Source organism: Haliaeetus albicilla, chromosome Z (genome assembly GCF_947461875.1).
Source record: "Haliaeetus albicilla chromosome Z, bHalAlb1.1, whole genome shotgun sequence".
Taxonomy (NCBI): Eukaryota; Metazoa; Chordata; class Aves; order Accipitriformes; family Accipitridae; genus Haliaeetus; species Haliaeetus albicilla.
Window position 1 is genome coordinate 40,609,977 of NC_091516.1, and position 21,801 is coordinate 40,631,777.

At 42.8% G+C, this 21,801-nt stretch overlaps 1 protein-coding gene across 7 annotated transcripts in view; it reads right to left on the reverse strand.

Moving 5' to 3' along the window:
• ZNF462 (zinc finger protein 462) overlaps positions 1–21,801 on the reverse strand; it is a 96,427-nt gene that overhangs the window by 49,434 nt on the left and 25,192 nt on the right. For 4 of the 7 annotated variants that reach the window (XM_069776727.1, XM_069776728.1, XM_069776733.1 and 1 more), the window contains 3 exons: positions 21,126–21,500; positions 6,645–6,896; positions 571–6,053 (listed from right to left, as the gene is read on the reverse strand). In XM_069776727.1, coding sequence (XP_069632828.1) covers positions 571–6,053; positions 6,645–6,864 — 5,703 coding nt within the window. In that variant the 5' untranslated portion in view covers positions 6,865–6,896; positions 21,126–21,500. The remainder of the gene's footprint in view (positions 1–570; positions 6,054–6,644; positions 6,897–21,125; positions 21,501–21,801) is intronic. The other 3 variants (XM_069776729.1, XM_069776730.1, XM_069776731.1) reach the window with 1 other exon arrangement.

The window sequence follows — 21,801 nt, forward strand, 5'->3', positions numbered from 1 at the left end:
GCAAGTATATTTCAAACTGAAGCAGAAGGAAGGGGCTAAGCTGGCAAGAAAAGGAGCACAATTTGGCCTTCTGGTTATGAGGTACTTGCCCAAAGCTTCAGTCACCATCATGTTAATATTGAGTGTTTAATCAGAGAAAGTACTGAGAGAGACAGAAGGTTGAGAAGGAAACTGATGTGTTATTCAGAGGTACATGGAAGAGGGGGATGGGACATTTTGTAAAGAATCTGCAAAGAAGTATATGGCAGCCTTGCCACAAAAGAACAAGTAACTGTCAGATACAGATGGCCTTCCAGAAGGGTGGGAGGAAGGAAAGAAGATACTGAAGGAAGCAGTAGGAAGGAGCAGGGCTTCCTACAGAACCTAGGGAGATGTGGAGGATGGATGAGGAAATTAAAGCAGAATGTGTAATTGACTTATGGAGCTCAGTGGCACGCTGACTCATTCATTAGCCTGTGGTCATTTGGCTGTCACAGAGAACATGCAAGTGGGCATTAGTGGGCTCCCTGGCAGGGAGTGGGGAGCAGGGAATAGAAAGCAGGGAAAGAGACCAGACACACAAATCCTTACCCTTTCTTGCTTGAAATCTGCAAAAGCACCATCTGCATATTTCTGCTTGCTCAAAAGCTGCTTCCTCCTCTCCTGACGTTTGGCACGCTTCTGGAACTCCTCGTTGTGACCATTCAAGTGTGCGGTCAGCTCTGCCGTGCTATGCAATTTCGTATCACAGTGCTTGCACTGGTAGACAGGGTTCTGAGAGCGGGTGCCACTTCCCAGTATGGTAAAGTCCCTCTTCAAATCCTTGCTGTGGTGGTCAGTGTAATGCATGCACAGCAGCTCTGCTGTGCTGAAGGACAGCTTGAAACATTTTATGCACCTGAAGGGAAGCCACTCAATTTCCTGAGCCTCAGTCTCCACCTCAGGCTTTTCAAAGTCATTCCTCTCCTCAGCTGCAGTTGGCTTTTCATGCTCATCGGCATACACTGCAGTGAAGTAACCCCCCAGCTTGCTCGCATGCTGCTTCTTGGGAAAAACACCAGGGTGACGCTTCATGTAGTGGGACACAATACCCTTTTTGCTGAAGGACTGGAAGGAACAAAGCGAGCATTTCTTCTTCTCTACAGCCCTCCTCAGCTCCTCACTTAACTGAGGAGTGTCATCCTTGGGAGGAGATGGAATGATCACTTTATTGGGTTTGTCGCTTACCGTCCTGGAGGCTGCTAAGCAGTGAGTGTAGTAAGCGTCAATGTCATGTCTTTTCTGGTAGTGTGCTGCAAGCCCTTTGCGGATGGGGTTGGTGTATGAACACAAAGCACATTTGAAGAGGTTGTTCTTGCCCTCTGGCTGTGCTCGGACATTGTTATGTTTGATGCGGTAGTGCCTAGCTATCCCCTTCCGGGTGGAACAAAAGTATTTGCAGAGCTGACACCGGAAAACAGTGTGAGACACTAAATGAGAACTGGAGAAATGAGGTGCTGGCACAGAGACTTCTCCAACATCCTCAGCAGCAATTTCTGGGGAGGCCTTGATTTCAGTCACCATGTCTGGCTCCACTGATGCAGACACTTTTGGTGGTGACTGGGCAAAAACATCAAATTCAGGTTGATTGTGGTATTTCTCATAGTGAATTTTCAGCTTCTCAAGTGTTCCATGTGTGTAAGGGCAGAGTTTGCACCGATAAGCACCATAACCTTGCTTAAAAATCCTACTTGTCTCTTCCACATCATTCTGAGCAATATCATTCGACTGCTCCACATCATGCACAAAGTCTTCAGCAGTGACCTTTACTGATGGGTGCCGTTTCTGGTAGTGTGTGAGAACGCCATGAATACGTGTATTAATGTATGGGCAATGCCTGCATTTATATACAGCCCCTGGGTTAATGTCTATATCCTGAGCAAAGTCCGCAGCTTTCACCTTCATGCCAGGATGCTTTTTGCCATAATGTGTCAGGAGACCATGCAAGTTGTTGTACTCGGACTGGCAAACTGTACACTGATATGGAGTGGAGGAGATAGCAGGGTTTGCAGAAGCCAGCTGGACAGTTTTTTCCTGGGAAAGGCTGGGATCTTCTGCACACTCTGCATCCTGATCCATCTGTGATGTTGTTATCTGGTCCTCAGAATCCATCCTGGCCCCAGCTTCATCAGGCTGTGGGATGGATTTCTCAGCAGCATCTTTCTCCTTAATGATATCTAACAACACAGATTCATCTCCATTCATGGCCCAAGGGTGAAATGCTTGGTAGTGATTAGTAATATCCCAAATGGAAGATGCTTCAAAAATGCAGTCTCTGCATTTATAGGTCTTTATCTCTGTTGGCATCACTAGGGCAGGAGGGGAAGGATCGGGACCTGCCCAGAGTTTAGTTGCCATATAGGTATAGTCAACGTAATGCTCGGGATGTCTCCTTTGGTAATGCACAAGCAAACCACTTGGCTCTGTGTGTGAATAAATGCACCATTCACAGTGATAACCAGCTTCTATCAAGCCATCCAGAAATGCCCATCTCAGAATGGATGTGACCGTGGCCTTCAGATTCGGATGGTCTTTCTTAATATGCTTCCTCAATGCATAGAAGTAAGGTGATGTGTAGCTACACTGCCTGCATTTGAGGGCTCTCAGCTTTGACTTGTCCCGTTCAGTGCTGGAGGTGTGAGCAGGCACGCTGCCAGTTGATTTCTTCTGGCTGCGATCACAAAGGCTTCTAATGGTGGCTGTATGCTGCCTAATCACATCTGCATTAGCTTTGAAGTCACGATGCTTCTTTTGATAATGAATGAGCACACCTTTCACAGTCCTATTTCCATAATCACAGTGTTGGCAGAAGAACATTTCATTCTCGGGAGGATTCACAGAGGTCTCAGATCCACCCCGGCTCAACTGCTGCATTGACACTGGTGGCCTCTGAATACCAGGTGGCAACTCACCAGCCCTCATCATTGCTGCGGTGGGGGGTGCCTGTCTGATATATTTGGCAGTGACCTTTATCTCTGGGTGCCTTTTCTGGTAGTGGACAAGCACTCCCACAACTGAGCGGTTGCTGTATGAACAGTGTTTGCAATAGTAGAGTTCAGTAGCAAGGTCTGGGGGTGGTGGGGGTGGAGGTTGAGAAGCCAAGTTGGACAATTTTGGGGAGACGGGTGTCCCCAACTCAAAAGACATCTGAGCCAGGGCAGAGCCCCTGTCAACCGAGACTACACGCATAGTCTTCTGAATTCTGAAATACGATGCTTTTTCTTCAGGGTGTTTTTTCTGGTAATGCACAAGAACTGAATGCATGTTAGGGCTTGCAAATGAACACACATCACAGTCATAAACAACCACAGTATTGACTGAAGGTTCCTTCTGATTTTCACATTCAGAACTAAAACTCTTGGCGGCACTTTTGTTGAAACCAGCTGGCACACCAGCCCCACGAGCCACGGGGGTGGAGGTTGCCATAGTTTTTGGAGCAGAATTCAAGATCTCTCTCAGTGTCTGAGACTCTGTGTTCAGCCCTTCTTGCTGCTCAACAACGTAGCTTGAAAATATCATTGCATTGTTAATTTTCACTGTGGGATGCATTCTTTGGTAATGTGGCATCAGGCTTCTAACATTTGGGCTTGTATAAGAGCAGAAGCGGCAGCGGTAGATCAAATCAGAATGATCAAAGTTCAGTACATTCATAGCTTCAGGATGATGCTCTCCATAATGCTGCTGCAGGTCTTCAAAATTTGTGTAGTCAATATAACACTCAAGACACCGGTATACTGCACTGTGATCATTGGGATCCAGGATATACCTAAAGCTGAATTTAATATAAGGATGCATTCGCTGGTAGTGGGTGCTAACGCTCCTGGCAGATTTGTTGCTGAAATCACAGTGTTTACAATAGTAAAGCCTGCCAGAGTCATTAAACTCTGAATTCTCATTGTTCTGATCAGTACCATACATGTTTGACTGGCTCCCCAGAACAGAGGCATTAGGGCTCTGATGGTCCTTCATGCTGACAGAAGAGTAATAATCTTCCTCATCTTCAGATAAAGTGAGCTCAATCTCTGCTCCATTGGTGGAATTGTAGTCATGCTGCATGCTTCTAAAGTTTGTCTCCTTCTGGGAATCATTAGCCTCTCTGCCCCACATTTGCTGGGCTGCATAAGAACTGGAAACCTCTATCATTGGTTCCGTTTGCTCTTCTTCTCTGTCTAACTCCACTTCGATCTCCACCTCATTGTCCTCCTCCTCTTCCTCATCATCCTCTACATTAATCACAGCATCTTCTTGCTGTTTGTTTTGGTTGATTTTGCTCTGCAGGTTGCTTGCTATTTCATCAATTCTAGTTCTCTTTTTCACTGGAGAGAGATCTAGAGGGAAGTCATTTGACACCTTCCGAGGGGCTTTTGCAACAAAGTTATTTTTAGATGAGAGCCCAAGGATGGAGGTCTGGCTCTTCTTCACTGTGCTGGAAGAGGGGTGAGCATCTGCTTCACTCTCTTGTGGTACGTTCGATGGCGGTCCATCATATTTTGGCAAGTTGTCACAGAACGAATGCTTGTGCTGCTGATGAACTCTGAGGCCTTTCAAAGTTGTGGTGGAATAATTGCACATTGTGCACTTGTATGGATGCTGTGAATGGGGCTGGGGTGACTGTTGCTGCTGTTGCTGCTGTGGCTGCACAGGTTCCATCATCCCAGTTGACTTCCTGCCATTTATATTTCCACTCTCGTAAGACACTGTGCTGTCATTCAAAGAAGAGGCAATGCTTTCAGTCTGAGAGTTCATAGTGTCCCAGTCTGATGCTGTTCCTGTGTGACATTGCTTGTGGGCACCAAGCTTTAACGAACTCTTGCAGGTGAAAGGGCATTCATCACACTTGTACACAGCTGTCTTCCCAGACAGGTGAATGTTCTCAATGTGACGGGAAATGCTTCGGCGGTGCATTGTCAGGAAAGGGCAAAAAGGACACTGGAACCTGTTCATATACCTTCTAAAGGGAATTCCCTTTGTTTCCAATAGTTTGTTGCCATCAGATCCCATCAGCTGCTCTGCAGACATTCCTGAGGTCTGGTGATCCATGGAGTTCAAGCCATTCTCGCTGTCCATTTCATTTAGCTCTTCATCTGAGCTGGAGTCATTTAGCATACTGCTTGTTTCCAGGTCAGCAGAAGAATTCGTCATATCAGCAATTCCATAGCGGGATCTGTCAGACAAATTAACCATGCCCGAGTTGTGAGGTGACTTAGGCTTCATTTGAGGGTAAGACACAGAAGAAAACTTGGAAGATGTGGAAGAGTTGGGCCTGATAAGGGAATTGCCTACAGAGCTCCTGAAGTTTGAGACATTAGCATTTGACATCTCACGTCCTGTTGTATTCATGGATATATAATTGGAGTTTGGAGAGGGATTCTGGGCAGTTTTACTCTGTACATCAGGTGCACCGGTTCCGTCTTGTTGCTGCCTCAGGCTTGACAGTATTTTTACCATGCTGCGGTGCTTCTTCATCATGTGGTCACACCAGCGCTCCCTTCGAGGTGTCTGGTAGCTGCACCATTCACAGCAAAAGTTGCCCCTAGACTTTGTCAGGGGCTTGACCATGGATTCCAAAATGCTCCGCTCTACCACTTCTGCAGGCAGTTCCTTGCAGGGTTCCTGCACTGGCACAGAAGCAGACGTTGATTCAGACATAGCAGCAGCAGCAGTAGGAGGAGTTGAACTCTCTTTCAGGTTGTTTTTGTGATACATTTTCTGGTGCTTAATAATCCTTGCACGCCTGGGTGACTTGTAGGTGCAGAACTGGCAACTGAAAACTTTGCCAAACCCTTCATGCATCATGATGTTGTAATTTAAGGAACCAGCAGTTGGTGGCCCCACTGAGCTCCCCCCAGCCTGTGCTCCATGAACCTTCCTTGTGTGCTCTATGAGGAGGTTTTTGGAACGGAAGTAACGCACACAGAACTTGCACTGGAAAAACTTGTTGGTTGGTTTAGGATTTGGAGCCATGTGCTGACCATAGAAAGTCTGGCTCTGGCTATAGTAACTTCCAGTCCCCATCTGACTTGTTGCATTTTGCCCTAAAATGAGAATTAAGGTGTATATGTAAATAAATAAAATGAAATAAAGAAGCTTTTTTTCTCCACCCACCCTGTATGCATAAGAATGCAACCGCATCCTGAATAGATAATAATCACACCAGGATTCCCTCATTTATTTATGGTGAGACCTACATATCTGGCAATGGTCAGAAAAATGACCATTATGCACAATTTCTCCATATATATGACCGTGGTGCACAGTCTGGGATAGGTAATTTCCAAAATAATCTTCTTGAGGAAAAAAAGAAAGCTAGTACACTAATAAACTTGAAAATTTTAAGGTGGTTCATGGTAGCAAAGAACAACCATGAAAATCTGAAAACCCAAAAGCAATATGAAGAACTACATGAAAAGCAGCTGGGAAATAAAACCATCCTTCATGCTTGCATGTACACAAAAAGCCGTGGTCAGAACCAATATGGCTGAAGCTAGACATCTGCTTTGCTGACACAGCAATAAAGATAACGCGAGTTTTTAAAATCACATTAAAAGTAGAAACTAAAACACACTGAAATAAGCCACATGTAAAATAGGGCGTTAAGAGTTGAGATTAATCCAGTTGAGATTTACCTGCTATTTCATCTGCAATTGTAAATTCATCCTTTACAGATGAAAATTCAACCTCGGTCTGGTTGCTAGCATTCATGGAACCAGACCTTGGCTGGCTAGGACTTTCCTCAGAGACATCAGTTGGCTGCAGAAAAGCAGTGTGAACATCCTGAATGTGAGCTTTTAGGTCTTCATAAGATGGAGCTCGAAAATCGCACCCATCACACTGCAGCACCTCCATGGTTCAGGGATGATCTTTTACATTAGGAAACTCTGCAAGAAAAACAGGTGAAGGAGAGAAAAAAGAGATGTTTTACAGTAATGCCATTGTAACAGATCCTGAAAATACCAAGCTTATGATGACTCAGTCATTTCCAGAGATTCCACAAATACTGCGGCATAAAAGTCAGTCTTTGCTTACCACATTAAGAGGCATCAATTCAGATTCACATAAAGTCCTATCTAGGTAGCTCACAAGTTGCTGACTCAACTCTACAAAGTCAACTTTCTGACAAGTGACTATTGATTCAATGGACTTTGTCCTCGTGGCTTTACCATTACACATGATAGGCCTGTTGCTCAGAAGTTTGCTTGTTCGAAGACTGCAACCCATATGCTAGAGAAACAGTACATTACTCCCAGTCTTGCACTGAAATTCACAATCGGAAGACAGTGGCTTCGAACCTTCCTGGAAATTGCCAAGTCCTGTCTAATTCACTACCATAGATCAAAAGCCTTCACAGGAAGAAACTTGCCTTTCTACTCAACATCCTATCAGTCCTGACGTTGATGGAAACCTAGACATAACTACAATGTGAGATGCAGCTATATGAACCCCAGGCAGAATGCTTTGCTCTGCTCTACTTCCACCAAGCTTTGTAAGGGCATCTCTGATCTTTGATAAAATGTTTACAGTTTCATTTTAGTCTATTCTGGGGACATGACCTTTGTGCGTTAGCAGGCTGGGGGCTGGAGAGAGCTGGAGAAGAAAAGGACAGCAACAGGAATAGGAATACTGAAAATGGAAACAGGAGTTACAAAGACTCATGACTTCCTCGATTTATGCAAAAGCCCTGCATACCTTGAAGTACAAAGCAATATAAAAAAGGGTAACATGAAGCATGGTGGTTCAGCTTGTGACCAATTAATCCTGCAATGCAGTTGTATGTTTACACACCATCATGAAGGAGAAGAGATACAATGCACAAGCAGCACAAAGACTTAGACCCTCCTGCCCTATGCAGTACCTGGGCACAAAAGCAACCTTCCAATGTTAACACAGGAATTACTTCTTTAAGCATCCATGTGTTGCACTGGGAAAGGATGATAAACTGAGCATTTCACAAGGGCAGCCCAAAGCACTGAAAATTCCATGTGTTTATTGTATGTAGGGTATGAAGCTACTTCCACAGTGAGGAGAAGGCTCCAAAAACTAAGGCACAGAAACAAGTGAGGGTAATGCATTGGGATTTTATATGAAATAATGCTTCTTCTGATAGCCTGCTAAAATAAACTTCTAGCAAGTCAAATTCTGGACAGCCTAAGCACAGAGGCTCTCCACATATTTACCTACGTTACTGTGCAGGCTGCACTGTGTCCTTTCTCTCCCCCCACTCTCCCCCACCACCAATAAAGAAAATGACGCTGCACCAGCTTCTTTTCAGCTAACAAAGTTACAATAATCGAGATACTCAAGCTTTTATGTGCAAGCACCAGACCAAATTGTGTGGAAGAGGTTGCTATCTGCTCTGGATCAAATTACAGCAGTGAGTGAAGCCCCACCCCACGTCTCCTTTAGCACAGTCCATTAGACCTGAAAACAAATTTTTCCATGGAGCAGACGACTCCTGCATTTAGAGCACTTCACAGAAAAGCAGATCATCCAGTTTTCACTACCCATCCCCCAAGCTTAGTCCTTTCATCTCAGCCAAACAAGCCACAGCTCTGCTGAATGTGTTTATCACACTTTCAAGAGATATGAGCCCCTGCGTCACTGAAGCTTTAAGACTCACTAAGCTGCCCTAGTCCTCTGAGCTTTGGGAGCAGCCATTTTAGCTCAGACAACTCCTGCACTCAGAGGCTCAGAGCTTCTCGCCTGTGCACAACATGGCCTCACTTATCTCAGCTTCATCTCAAGCACACCAGGCTTTTTCTTTTTTTCCCCCTTTTTTCCTCCTCCTCCTTGGGTGATGCTTGAAAAATCAGCATCCCCAGAACACATCTCCCCTTCTCCTGCATGACTTGTCCCCCAAATCGTGTTGCTGCAGTCACCCTGCACTGCCCAAGGCAGAACCTTCTTCCCCTGAGCAGATCACCTGCAACCATCTCCTAGCGTTGGTTCCCCTGTCCCATGGATGATAAATGTGATGGTTCATTCCAGAAACACAGCATTACAGCGTCAAGACACTGGTCCAAGCTGTCTTACTCTTACAGACAGAGGCAACACACAGCTGAGCCTCGGGGGGGGCGGGTGGTCCGGGGGGGGGGGGTAGGCGAGGGGCCTCCAGCCTGCCGGGCACTGGGGAGCCCTCCAGCTTGGCGCAGAAGACACACCACCCCACTCCCCTGCCAGATTCCAAAGTCTAATGACCTTTGTTAATCACCAGCCAGCCTGTCTGCATCAGCAAACCCTGCCAGCAGACACACCCTTCACACAAAGGCTGTAGCTATGCCTTTTAAGAGAGGTTCTCTGAAAGCTCCATTGTGTAGAAGAGAGGAAAAACAACACACACACACACAAATCTCGCTCTTCCCCACTCATGCCCCCCCTCGGAAAACTTCAGACCCTTTAGAAACACCACCACAAAGCACTTTAAGCTCCTTTCTCTTCTGGAAACTTCCTCCAGCTTACAAAATAGAAAACCAAAAGGGAGAGCAAACCTGAGGTTCTGAAAAAAGATAATCTTGGCAGCTTCAAGAGGTAAAACCCACCACCATCCCCATCTCCAGCAGTCATGATACACTGATCCTTGAAGAAGGTATCCTCATGGATGCTGGCTGCTGTCTAGACAATCTTAAACCAACAGTACCCTTCTGCTGCAAATCAGAAGAAAGAGTTGAGAGATCATTAATTGCTGCTGATTACAAAAACTGATCGAGACTTTCTAATGGGTTCCAGCTTGAATCTCAGCATGGTCTGTATCACAAAGTCAGCACCAAGTCAGAGAAGAAGTTAATCTTACTGCAGTTAGGAGGAGCAAACATCAGGTACAGCTGAATGGACTTAAATTCGATGTTTTCACCATGCATCACACTGAAAGCAGGATGAAGCATTTTGTAAGGAATTCTGCTCTAGCATTTCCACATTCTTCAAAAATCGGGCATTGCACAAAGGTGAAGAAAACCACAAACTGCTAGTTTGAGCTTATATATCAAAAAAACTGAAATACAATGTGTGTCTTTCTCTCATCTTTTTTGTCTGCATGGGATATGAAACTGAGAGAGACCCATCTACCCACCAGCAAAGAGCATTTTCAAATGCAGATGTTAATACACTGGCAAGAAACACACCCCAAGCAAAGGAGACAAAGCAAGATTTGCATGTTTTCATCATGACCAGCTAAAACAATGCATTCCATAATCCTTTAAAATTTCAAACAGCACAATAAGAAAATTTAGAGGGGAATGGAGGTGGAGTGAGAGAGGAGTTACCAAATCCTCAAGAGCAGAAAAGGAAGTCTGGAAAAAAACCCCAACCAACCAAACACAACCACCATGAAAAGAATCCATAAATCCCACAAGCCCTCTAACATATTCACAACCAATCACTTCAGACCACATTGCCTACATATAATGTGACTTCTAAAATACCCTTACTAATGCAATGCTAACCTCACCACACAGATTATTAGAATGCCATTCTCTGACTAATTTGCATTTACAACCTCTTAAAATATCTGGCTTTAATGCTTAATATGGAGGTTTTGTCATTTTCCTTATGAGGGGAAAGCTTCCGAAATATTGGGCAAAAGATTCTCAAAGCCACAGTTTTAAAGACCTAAGGTGAAGTCTCAGATTGTCTTTGACATCCTCCTCTACACTCATAAATGTGTGAGAACATCAGAGACACAGTTGCATTAGATTTCTAGGTTTTTAAAAATCCAAAACAAAAGATAATTGTGCTTGTTGAACAACAGTCATTACAGAATTTGGCAGCAGCCAAAGTAGTACAAATCATTATGTTTAGGTTTGGTTTAAAGCTTCAAAATACAAAATTAATTGTGAAGCCCAAGGCACTGACCTCAAAATTGAGCTTCTGTGGTTTGAGTACCCTCCCGTTATATTTTGAGATGGAGTCAGCAGAGCTTCTAGAAGTTAAGAATACACACATGCACAACCACAACTGAAAAGGTCAGTCAGACCACACACACTATGTGAACTTCCAGCTCAGTATTAGTAACATCTCATGTAAACCAAAGAAATCTTCAGTTCTCCAATCCTTCCTTCAGTCAGATCATCAGAGGCATCTTCATCCCTACCTCATACACACAGGTTGCACACAGAACTTTAATTTTACTTTGTGCCAAGGTGGAGCTGAAAGAAATTTCTTCACCAAAAGGGTTATCAAGCACTGGAACAGGCTGCCCAGGGAAGTGGTTCAGTCGCCATCCCTGGAGGTATTTAAAAAACACGTAGATGTGGCACTTAGGGACATGGTTTACGGTGGACTTGGCAGCATTAGGTTTATGGTTGGACTCAATGATCTTAGAGGTCTTTTCCAACCTAAATGGTTCTACGCTTCTATGATGTTACACACCCCATCACACCAGCAGAAACACTCCCAAACCCCTTTCAACTGGACAAAGTTCCCCTGGAGATGCAGTGTATGTCGGGGCCCTGAGGGCACCCACAGGCCTCACTCTTCCTCAACAGCCGTCCTGGGGCTCCCCCATGGCCCAGGATCCCATTTCATGCCCTAGCGCCATCAGCCCCTGCCCCAGCAATGCCGCCCTGCCCTGGGCCCCCCGCCGAGCCAGGCCCAGCGGCAGGCCCACAGCCCCACCAGGCCCCAGGGAGGTTCCCAGTGCCCAGGGTGGAGGCTGCCCCTGGGCCTGCCCTGCTCCAGGCTTGGGCACTGGGAGAGGCCCTGGCTGCCAGGCCCTGACCTGCCTCTCCATGGGGATCCCCAGTGGCTTCCATGCGGTACGCTGGGTCAAAGCAGACTGGCATGAACAAAATGTCTTAGCAGAGGCTGGAATACACACCCGAGTAATCTTTTTCCTTCAGAACATGCAGGAAGCTTCAGTGTTGATCTAATCTCCCTGCTGCCTTTTTCTTCCTGTTGGAGATCAACCTACCAGAAATAAACTACCAAACACTACAGCAATGTGATTCACAAGCAACTAATTACAGACATGACAAGTTTTCAAAATTCCCTTAAGTAACACCGCAGACATTTTTCCCTGCCAGAGAAGCCTGGGTTTTACAAGGCAGCAGTGCCTACAGCTGTGGCAAGGAACTTCCAGCCATGCCACCTGGGCTCCTGGCCATGTTCAGCTCACATATGATGGAGCTGCTGCTGAGATGTCCTTGGGTTTGGGTTTGGCTTGCCCTTTTTCTTTTTGTCTTAAACACTTTTTATAACATAAGATCACAACAGGGAAAATTAGGACTAAACTAGAAAAATCACAGGAGCAATGCAAACATTTATACGTTTGAGAAACTGGAAACCTGAAGGCTCTTCTACCTGGAGGAAGCCAGTCTCATTTTCATTTATGACAAAAAAAACCCAACCCATAATTAATGAGGAATTCAAAGAATATTCAAAGAATTCACCTCTCAATTAGTGTCAGGCAAACCTACTCAACTCATGGGTCTTTTTCAGTGACCAAATTCCAGTCAAGCCACTGGGATTCTTGGTCCTCTGAGGGTTGTCTGTGGAGTTACTCCTCCAAGCTGGTATCAAAATAAACTAAATTGAAATGTCATTTCTTTTTTCACTCTTTTTTTTTTTTTTTGATTGAACTGGATTTTGATAGAACTCCGTGGGTTGGGTTGCAATGGTCCACTCCAATATACTTACTTTGTGGTTCATATTTTCATGTAAAGGACTTATGGTAAAATTTTATCACCAGTTACAGCTTTTATTATCAAGATCTCCATACTGATGTCCAGTTTGGGGTTGTTTATTACATTTTGAAACTCAACAGTTAGACCCATGAGAAAAATAAATTTTCTGATACCTGTGATCCTGTTGCCCATTTCTTCCAGTTAATATTTCTGTTGACCTACATGGAAATACGTATTACAATGTAAGATATTTTCAGGAAAGAACTTCTGTAAGAGGTGTGTTACAACTCAACAGTAAAAACAGTGATCTAAATTGAGCAGAGACGGACTCATTTGCTTCCTAAAATGTATTTATCCAGCCACCTGGAAGACTGTTTGAACCTGAAGTGGGCTCCAGGTCTGATTCCACAAAAAGAGGTCTTCCTATTACACATTCTTTGTACATTATATGCCAAACTTTCCCGAAATCTCCCATCATGGGAGATGGAAAACAGGACGACCAACTTTGTTGATCCCTATACAGTTTCTATTTACTTATGTCCCTGAATACATGCATTCATTTAACATACCTGATACCATAGTATACATCACTGTAAAGCTACTGCACAGCTTGCAAAATCTTCTGCATTTTAAAGGAAATATTAACCACATTACTCTTAAAGCTTGTGGAAGAGAGGCCAGAAGCATAGATGGGTTTTTCAGTTCAAGAAGAAAATAAGGATTCACAGAACTTCTGGTTATTTTTCTTTGGGGGAACTTAATACAGAAAAACATAAATGACTTGAAATGGGTCCAAATGATGGATACATTGCTATCAGCTCAACTGGTTCTCCAAGATTATGACTTTTCAAAAAATGGAAAAAAAACCCCAAACACAAAAAAAACATAAAAACACAGTTACTGAACATTAATGCATATTAGCCATCTCACTGTAAGACCCTAGCAGAATGAAGGTATACCATAGACTTTACAAGGAGGTATGAAAGAAAGGAGAATCACAGACAGCAGCAAAATATCAGCTTCTGCGAGGTATCTTGAGGAAAAGACTGCAGTCCCTAGCCTCAAGCAGACACAGCAAACTAATAGTTGTCTCACTGCAGAAAACACAAACTTCCCTAGCAAGGAAGACAAAAGTCCAAGATGGAATACTTGATCTTACACCCATGTGTTACTTGCAAGGAAATCAAATCAACAAAGACAATTCAGATATAAGTAACCAAACTACAAAGAGCATCAAGCTGGGGCTTTATTTATTCAAGCTATCTAAATGCTGATGACTCCTTTTCCATTTCTCACAAATAATGTCTTCTTTGTTTGGGCTCCTGGAGTCTACATATATATCTGTTCTTTTTAAAAAAATAAATGAGGAGGCCACCTAAATGCCTGAAGGATACTTTCAAACTTCAAAACTTGTGAAATAAAAGCAGATTGCAAATAAAATGCCACAACTTGATTAAAAGACAAATTCAGTGTCACACAAAGCATAATTCTGACTTTTTTTGTCTTTCCTTCCCAAAGGTTAGCGGTGAGGCATTACGTGATACAGAGCATGGGCAACTGAGTCTTAGGATGAAGAACTTCACCTATGAGAAGGCTCTCGAATATTAAATGCTTTTGCTCCAAGCAAAATTAGGATGGGTTTTTCTGATCTTCTGAATTACTTTCATGGCAAGTTATTAATCCCTACAGAAATCAAAAAGACTCCAAATATATGTGAGAATCTGAACAACTAAATGGTCAGAGTAGGACATTTTCCTTTATTAAGTATGGCAGGTACTTAATTTACTGCACAAAAGTAGTTGTGGAGGTGCAAATACAGACACACAAGACAGTTTTGTCAAGTTTTCCTGTGGTTCACCAGAGTCAATAAACATAATAGTGCTTTGGCCATGTGTTACAAGAAGATGCAACAACAATCTTACTAGGAAGGGGGGAATTTTGATCAGATAGGTTCCTTTTTTTCAAAGAATAAACTTAGTTTCCTTTCCTACCAGAAGGTGAAGAAGAAGAAGAAAATGAAAACACACACACAAAAAAGCATTAAATCATTTTCCTAGTCAAAACCTTTAAAGAAAATATCTGTTTAAATCATTCCAGGATTTAAGAGGAAAATGGAGCAGCATAGGGCAAAACTCTACAGAGTAGAAATGTGGTCTGCTAGTTGGTTCCCATATTAGATGCTCACAGGAAACAAGCCAAGTCATCCACCTCATTGACACAACCCAACCTCTCAACACTATTCTGCATAGACATACGTGTTCAACAGGCAAGTGGGCTGGCGCAATGTAGGAAAACAGATACCAGAGCCAAGCAACCTGGCTTTTGTGCCCTGCTCCTTAGTGCTCCCCATATGGCATTATGCAACTGAAAGCAGTGGGTCTGGGGTTTCTGATTTCCAGCCAAGACTGTATTGTTCATTACCTCAAGAAATCCAGTTCCTATGAGTTAAGAGAAGTGCACATGGACTTCGGAGAGGAAAATGTCAGTAGGTGGTGCTGAAGAACACGGCACCACTCTGCCTGGGTACTCGAGAAACAACCTAACCTAATTCCTTCTCGTGCATTGCAAATAACATCTTCCAGGAGCTCTTTACACAAAGGATGCATTACCAGCCTCACCATGGAAAAAGCAGGGGGAGGAGCAGGCTCCTCAGGCTGGCATAACCCCAGCAAAGATCTCTTTCTTGCCAAGAAAAGTCAGAGCCGTTATAAAGGGGTCCTGCCAGTGGCAAATCAGATATGACAAACTCAACCACACACCCTGCTAGACCATGAACTGAAGTGGGAAAGAGCAAAGCTGTGACTGAAGACAGAAGAGATTATCTCCTGATGGCCATCTGCCCTTAAATGAACCCTAAAACAGGCTTGCACAGCCTTTAGTGCCTTTAAAAGTAATCTTGCCGTTCGCCCCAATCTACATGCTCTACTCCATGGTCACTTACAGTGCTAAGTGCTGTAGCTGGCGAGTTGCAGTCATGCTTTAGAGAGGACCAATCTTAGTTTTCAAGGAGCATGGTGCTTTTACAGCAGCTAATACAGCTTACAAACTGGTGACAGAGCTAAACCCTGGGAATGCGTGAACTGCTGGATTATTTTAGGGGTCACAGAATTTTAATCTTAAGAGATCTTAGATCAGCCAACACAGCTGGTTCTTGAAACACAAGCAGGCACTCTCAGTGTAGTCACAGAGGTGGAAATCAAGTTACTAGCACTCACAAACCACAAATGCCAAGGGCAAAGCTCTGCTTTGTGACTGCTCCTGAAAAATGTCTTCAAGAAGGCAAAATAAAGAGAGATTATCGACATCTTGAAAGACGGATGTGAGAAGATGCTTTGCTGGACACATGTTCCTCCTTAAGTGCAGACGCTGGACCTATGTCATAGCAGTAGTGACAGAGACTGAACTCGACTGGTGGGGGGAGTAATCTTCCAGGCAAAGATCATTTTCATAATACAGCTCCCAGTTAGGTGGACATTCAAGACTCTCTAAGTAAGAGAAATTCACAGGGCAGTCAGGAACCAAAGAAATGTTGCATGGATCAGATCCAAGCAAGTCAAAGCCCACTGCCTGCCTTTCATCCTCAATGATGCAGCACTCTCCCTTAGTCCATCCTGAGATCTTATATGCTCCAGCGGTACTCCTTTAAAGGGTTAACCCCGTGCAGAGAGCATGTGGAGAGGAAGAAAAAGGGCATTCAGAGGAATGGATTTAACCCTATAAAACCAAAGCGCTGGAAGTCATGTTCTGTACCAGCAAACAAAGCCGAGCAGAACAGCACATCATCTCATGTAGGCCCAAACCCACCTCATGCACGACTCCAATTATAAAACAGGATCCACGGCTGAAACCCTACTGGAGCACAAGAAAATGCTGATTAACAAAGCCTAAAGATTGTTCTGCTTTCCCAGCCTACTCCTCAGAATCACTCGTTCATTTGAGGAGCTCCACTGACATCCTAGCTATTTTAACACCGCCTTTGTCTCCAGCTATCGCTCCCCTTCCCCCAAGCTTCCTGCTATATTTGACATTTGCTGGGCAGCAAGCAGAAGCCTCTTTGTCAGCCAGTTCATTTCCTCAGGTAATACAAATCCATCACTGACCCATTTAAAATGCCAGACAGAATACACAGTTTTATTTGCCCACTGACTCACTCGCAGTATGGCAGCCAGCATCTCTGCCCCAGGTAGAAGAATATATACTTTTCCAGTATTTGACAGATTTCAGAATAGTGATTACAGCTAGGCTGCTACTCTTCTCCCTGCTCTCTCCCAAAAGATCTTTTCCACCTGTGCAAGTGAAGATACTCTGTCTGTTTGGGACGGTGGCAGCAAGATGCTGGTCTTATACTGATGCCTGAAAAATTATACTGCTGAAAGGAGGAACAACAAGTTACAGCTAACACTCACGTTGTCCAAAATAACTTTGCTTTGTCCCAGATAACTTTTTTCATATATACAGAGAGAGTCCATTGGATTACATGTTGGGATGCAATATATACACACTGGAATGCAATATCCTGGGTCCAAATAAGAACCTTGTTTCTTTTACTCCCCCTTTAACCAACATCTCCACCCACCTGGTCCTTCCGGGAAACAAGTTTCTGCAGTTGGTATAATACATAAAGCCCAAGTACAAAATACTTAAAATAGCGTACTAGCTCAATCATCATCATTTATGTGATACATAGATAGCAGACAGTCTCTAGAAGAAACTAAGGGGAACATTTACAATGCACTTCAAGGCTGGGATTCAGAGTGATCCTAGGATTATGGATCACATTATCTATGAATTGACCAAGTTTAATGGAAGTTCGCCAGCCAGAAATTGTTTGAATCAAAGAGGCATTAGAAACTATTACATTAAAAACAGGAAAAAGCTGCTACTCTCTGTCTATAAAAGAAACATACTTTGTTATGCAGGTAATAATTAAGAACAATCTCCCTCACAAAAAACCTCTTGTTAACCTTATTTCTGGTCTTTCCAACAATAAACAGTCCTTTCCCCTGACTACTCTGGACATACTCAAATTAAGGAGAAAACTATTATTAAAGCTGTGGTAAGATGTTGAAGCTGCTAATGGAGTTCTTCTGTCCTAGTTTAATCCTTTTTGCTTTAAATAAGCTGTTTGAGGGTCAGCCACTAAGATACAATTTCTTTTTTTTCCTCCTAAGAAATATGCAGACAGGAAATGGACTATGAAGAAGAAAAAATAACTAAGACTTTCACTGTAATAAAGCCCATGGCTAAGGGGGCTGAGATTATAACCAACTGCATCCTTCAAAAGCTACAATCCTTGCAAGCATGTAGACACTACAGAACTATTGCAGCTTTTTTCTCTTCTGCAACTACACAACACCTTGGTTTTTTCTGCTGTTGTAAATGCTTTACATTTAACCATTTAAAACTGAAAAAAAAATCAAGCATTTTAAATAACCAGGAAGGTAACAAAATCCCATTTTAGAAAAAAAAAAACAGTTCCCATTGTCCTAAGAATACTCTCATTTTGAAGAAAGTGGAACCATTCTTGCTTTACCCTAAAGATACAGGGTGAAAGTTCGTAAGAGAAATTAGTTGTCAAAACTTTATCCCAGAATACATAAACAATTGCCAAACCATATATAAAGAAAACAATGTCTCTTATGATGAGGGAAATTCAGTTCAAGACTAGTTTATCAATATAAAAAGGATCTCTTTGAGAAAAAAAATTAAGGGAGGCCAGGAACACCCTGTTCTTACATTTTCCAGCCATCCACTCCTTCTATTTAACCCAGTGAATTAAACTAACAACTTCCCCAAATTTACAAATAGTTCATTGAAGATTTTAGCTACCTCAGGTCACAGCCTGACACCCAGCCATCATGTTTTACTCAAACACTCTGAAATAAGATGGCATATCTTCATTATGGAAAAAGAAAAGCATCAGACAGCCCACTTCAGAGAAAGTCTCTCGATAAATTAGTTTCCTTAACCTTTGGAAATCTGTGTAACCTGGAAACTGAACCCAAATGCTTGATTTTTGCAAGAAGCAGAATGTAGAAAACTCAACACACTCTGTTTAAAGCAAGGTGAAGACTGGAAGAGATTTTCAGTTTTCCTGGCCTAAGAGAAGAGACTTCTTGGGTAAATTCAAGGTGGAAGGACTTTTTAGAAAGTGCTCATGTATGCGCGTAGTAAAAAATGTGACCTTCTCCAAAGAGGAAAAAAAATGCCATGAAAAAAACACCAAGACTCTTAGACAAATTCAGGAAAAGGCAGCCCAGTGGCACCTTAGACTTCACCAGGAGTTTGGTTTTGCACATAAATACTAAGAAGCCACAAAAAGAAGCCTGAAGAGAAGCATTAGACAAATGACCAAGAAATGGCCATCTTATAAGCTTTATCCTCAAAAAATCTCTTATTTCATTGCAAATGCAGGTATGTTATTGAAAATTCATGAGACAGTGGCTCTTCAGGACACGTATTCAGCTTTTGGCTACAACCAGAAGCCAATCCACGCTTGGCTCTAGGAAAGCAGTCCAGGCAGCAGTTCTCCTCTCTCCCCATTGGTACACTAGCCATTGCTTTAGCTGCAGAGAGAGTAACTGCTCCAGGGATATTCCCTCTCTAGAATCGAGGGGACAGAACTCCTTGACTGCCAACAGCTCCACAACCAAAACACAGAAATAAAATGAGGTCACTGTGTATCTGCATATGGAGCAGATCCGTTTTGTTCTGAAGGATCCACTTAGTGTTACTGTTCTCACTAGAAGCCCTCTGCAACTGACCTCAGCATGACTTCCTACAAACACTTTCATCAAGCCTCCACACCATCCTGCATGTCACACCAGGCCACATGGGTGAGAAGAACCAGAAGTGAGGTTGTACCCACACTTGGACATGCTTTTGGTCTTAAGGAGGGTTATTTGAAACTGCAATAGCTCTGTCTAAATAACTCCATCGGCAGACAAACCTTGACATTTACTCTGCATGCAAAGTAGATGGAAGTGTGTAAGATATATTTAAAGCTAACAAAGATGGCAAAAACATTTTTAAAAATACCTGAAAGAACCCAGAAGATTCAAGCCCTGTGATGGCTTAAAACACCCAACAGAACTTTCAACCTGATGAGATACAAACAAAAATATGCAATATAACGTGCCTTTTAATTAATCTGAAAACTTCAGAAGTAATGTTCTGAAAGCAAAGGAACAGTCATCTGGCTCACAATGTTTTCAAAAAAGAGAAAGAATATTCACCTATGGTAATGACAAAGACACGCATGCTATGTTCTACAGTTCCAAAGCAAAGAGGTACATAATTGAAATTGGTTTTATTGATGATTATAGAACTACTTAAATAAAGGAAACAAAGTTTGACTGAAAGGGAAAGAAGTTACAAACTTCCCAATTTAGTGCTTTTCCTAGAGGTACACATAAATACTTCAGGTAGATAAAGTGTCATTGAATCCTACAGCTCAAGAGGTTTTAAAATACAGCAGGATTACTTCAAAGCACAACCATATAAAGATATTCTTTTTTCTTCTTCTTACTAAAGGAACAAAGATGGAAACAAGCAATTGAGGAAAAAAACCCTAAACCACAAAGACCATAGACTCAACTGTTGTAAAATTGTGTGTCCCCAGATTTATGCTGCTTGAAAAGGACAGGAAGCATCTTTTCAACTACGCATGGAGAGGAGACATGGACAATCACAGAGATAAACAACACATCTCTTTTCAGTAAGAGTCCACCTAAATGAACAGCCCTTCAGACAAAGCATTCAGCAACACCACTTGCCAGTCAGGTCAATCTCCTCCCTGTTTTTTCATCCCACAAGAGGCATACATGAACCTCATGACACCAAAATACATACAAAGAGTATTTTGAGGCACTGCATTTATATTAGCCAACATCCTTTAACACTATGGAAGAGAAAAAAAGGAAGAATGTAATGTGTTTTGTAGTCCATTCTAGACTTTTTTTCCCTTTAAAACTCATTTCAATAAAAGGCATTTGTACTTTTTTGTTTCTTGCAACAAGCATTCATTCAAGCGTGGGTTCTTGTTTGCAGGAATGTATGCAGAGTGAGAGATTCACATTAATTTAGGACTTCATTGACAAAAGAGTCTATACCAAAAGTATACAATCAGTCCTGCAGAAATTTCATTTTCCCTTCTGCTGTTTATGGAACACCAAAGCAAGACAAAAGACAGTATCAGATGTTTCAGGTTTCCATTCCATTATCACAAGTCATTTAAGTCAGCAGAAGTGACTTGCTCTCAGAGAGAGAAAAGACTGAAGTATTCCCCTGGTTTTCAGACAGCTTCAAATTATTGAACAAAATCTGAAGACTCACAACCTGTAGGCAATATGTAAGGAACAAAAAGGCAGAATTAAATATATCAAGTAGCAATACTGACACTCTATTCCATGCAGTTACTACCTATTTATTTGACTCATGCAGCTTCAGGCCACACTGTTGAAGGCTGCACCACGGAGAACCTTCTTCCTTTACCTGGTAATGGAGAAGCACAGGAAGTGGAGTAGCCTGGCTCCAGGTTGCACAGCTGGTCTGTGGCACAGCCAGGAGCAGAAAGCTGGTTTCCAGTCTCCAACCCTTCGCCATTATGGCACGCTACCTTTCTGTGCCACTGTCCCTGAAATCCCAGTCCTAACTTCTCACAACTACAAATGAAAGGTTCTCCAGCACAGTGGAAGTTAAAATTTCAGGAGCAGGGGTAAATCATACACCACACACAAGGATATTACTGATGCTCTTTATTTATCTTCATATTTACTTCTTAATTGGGGTTGCCATTCCCAGCTTTCTGCACAGAATCCAGGCCTTTTGCTGAAGAATTTAGGTCAACTCAGCAAAACGTCTGCAGAGCTGAGAAGAATACAAAGGGAGACAGAGTTTAGGGATGGTGAACATGGTCTCACCCTCATATTGCTCGAGATCACAGTAGGAGGAGGGACATGGGAAAAGGATGACTATCCAAAAAGGGAGCTTTATATGGGGGTGAGTAAGAATATTTGTTCTGAAGGATTGAGAGCTAGAAAAGCTGAAATTTTTACATGGCTTGAAAGGATTTTCTCTTAATACGATTTTGCCCAAACTGCTGAATCCTTCCACTCTTTTCCCAAACTCTTCTAAATAACGGGCAACATATTAATAATTCTTCTGTTCT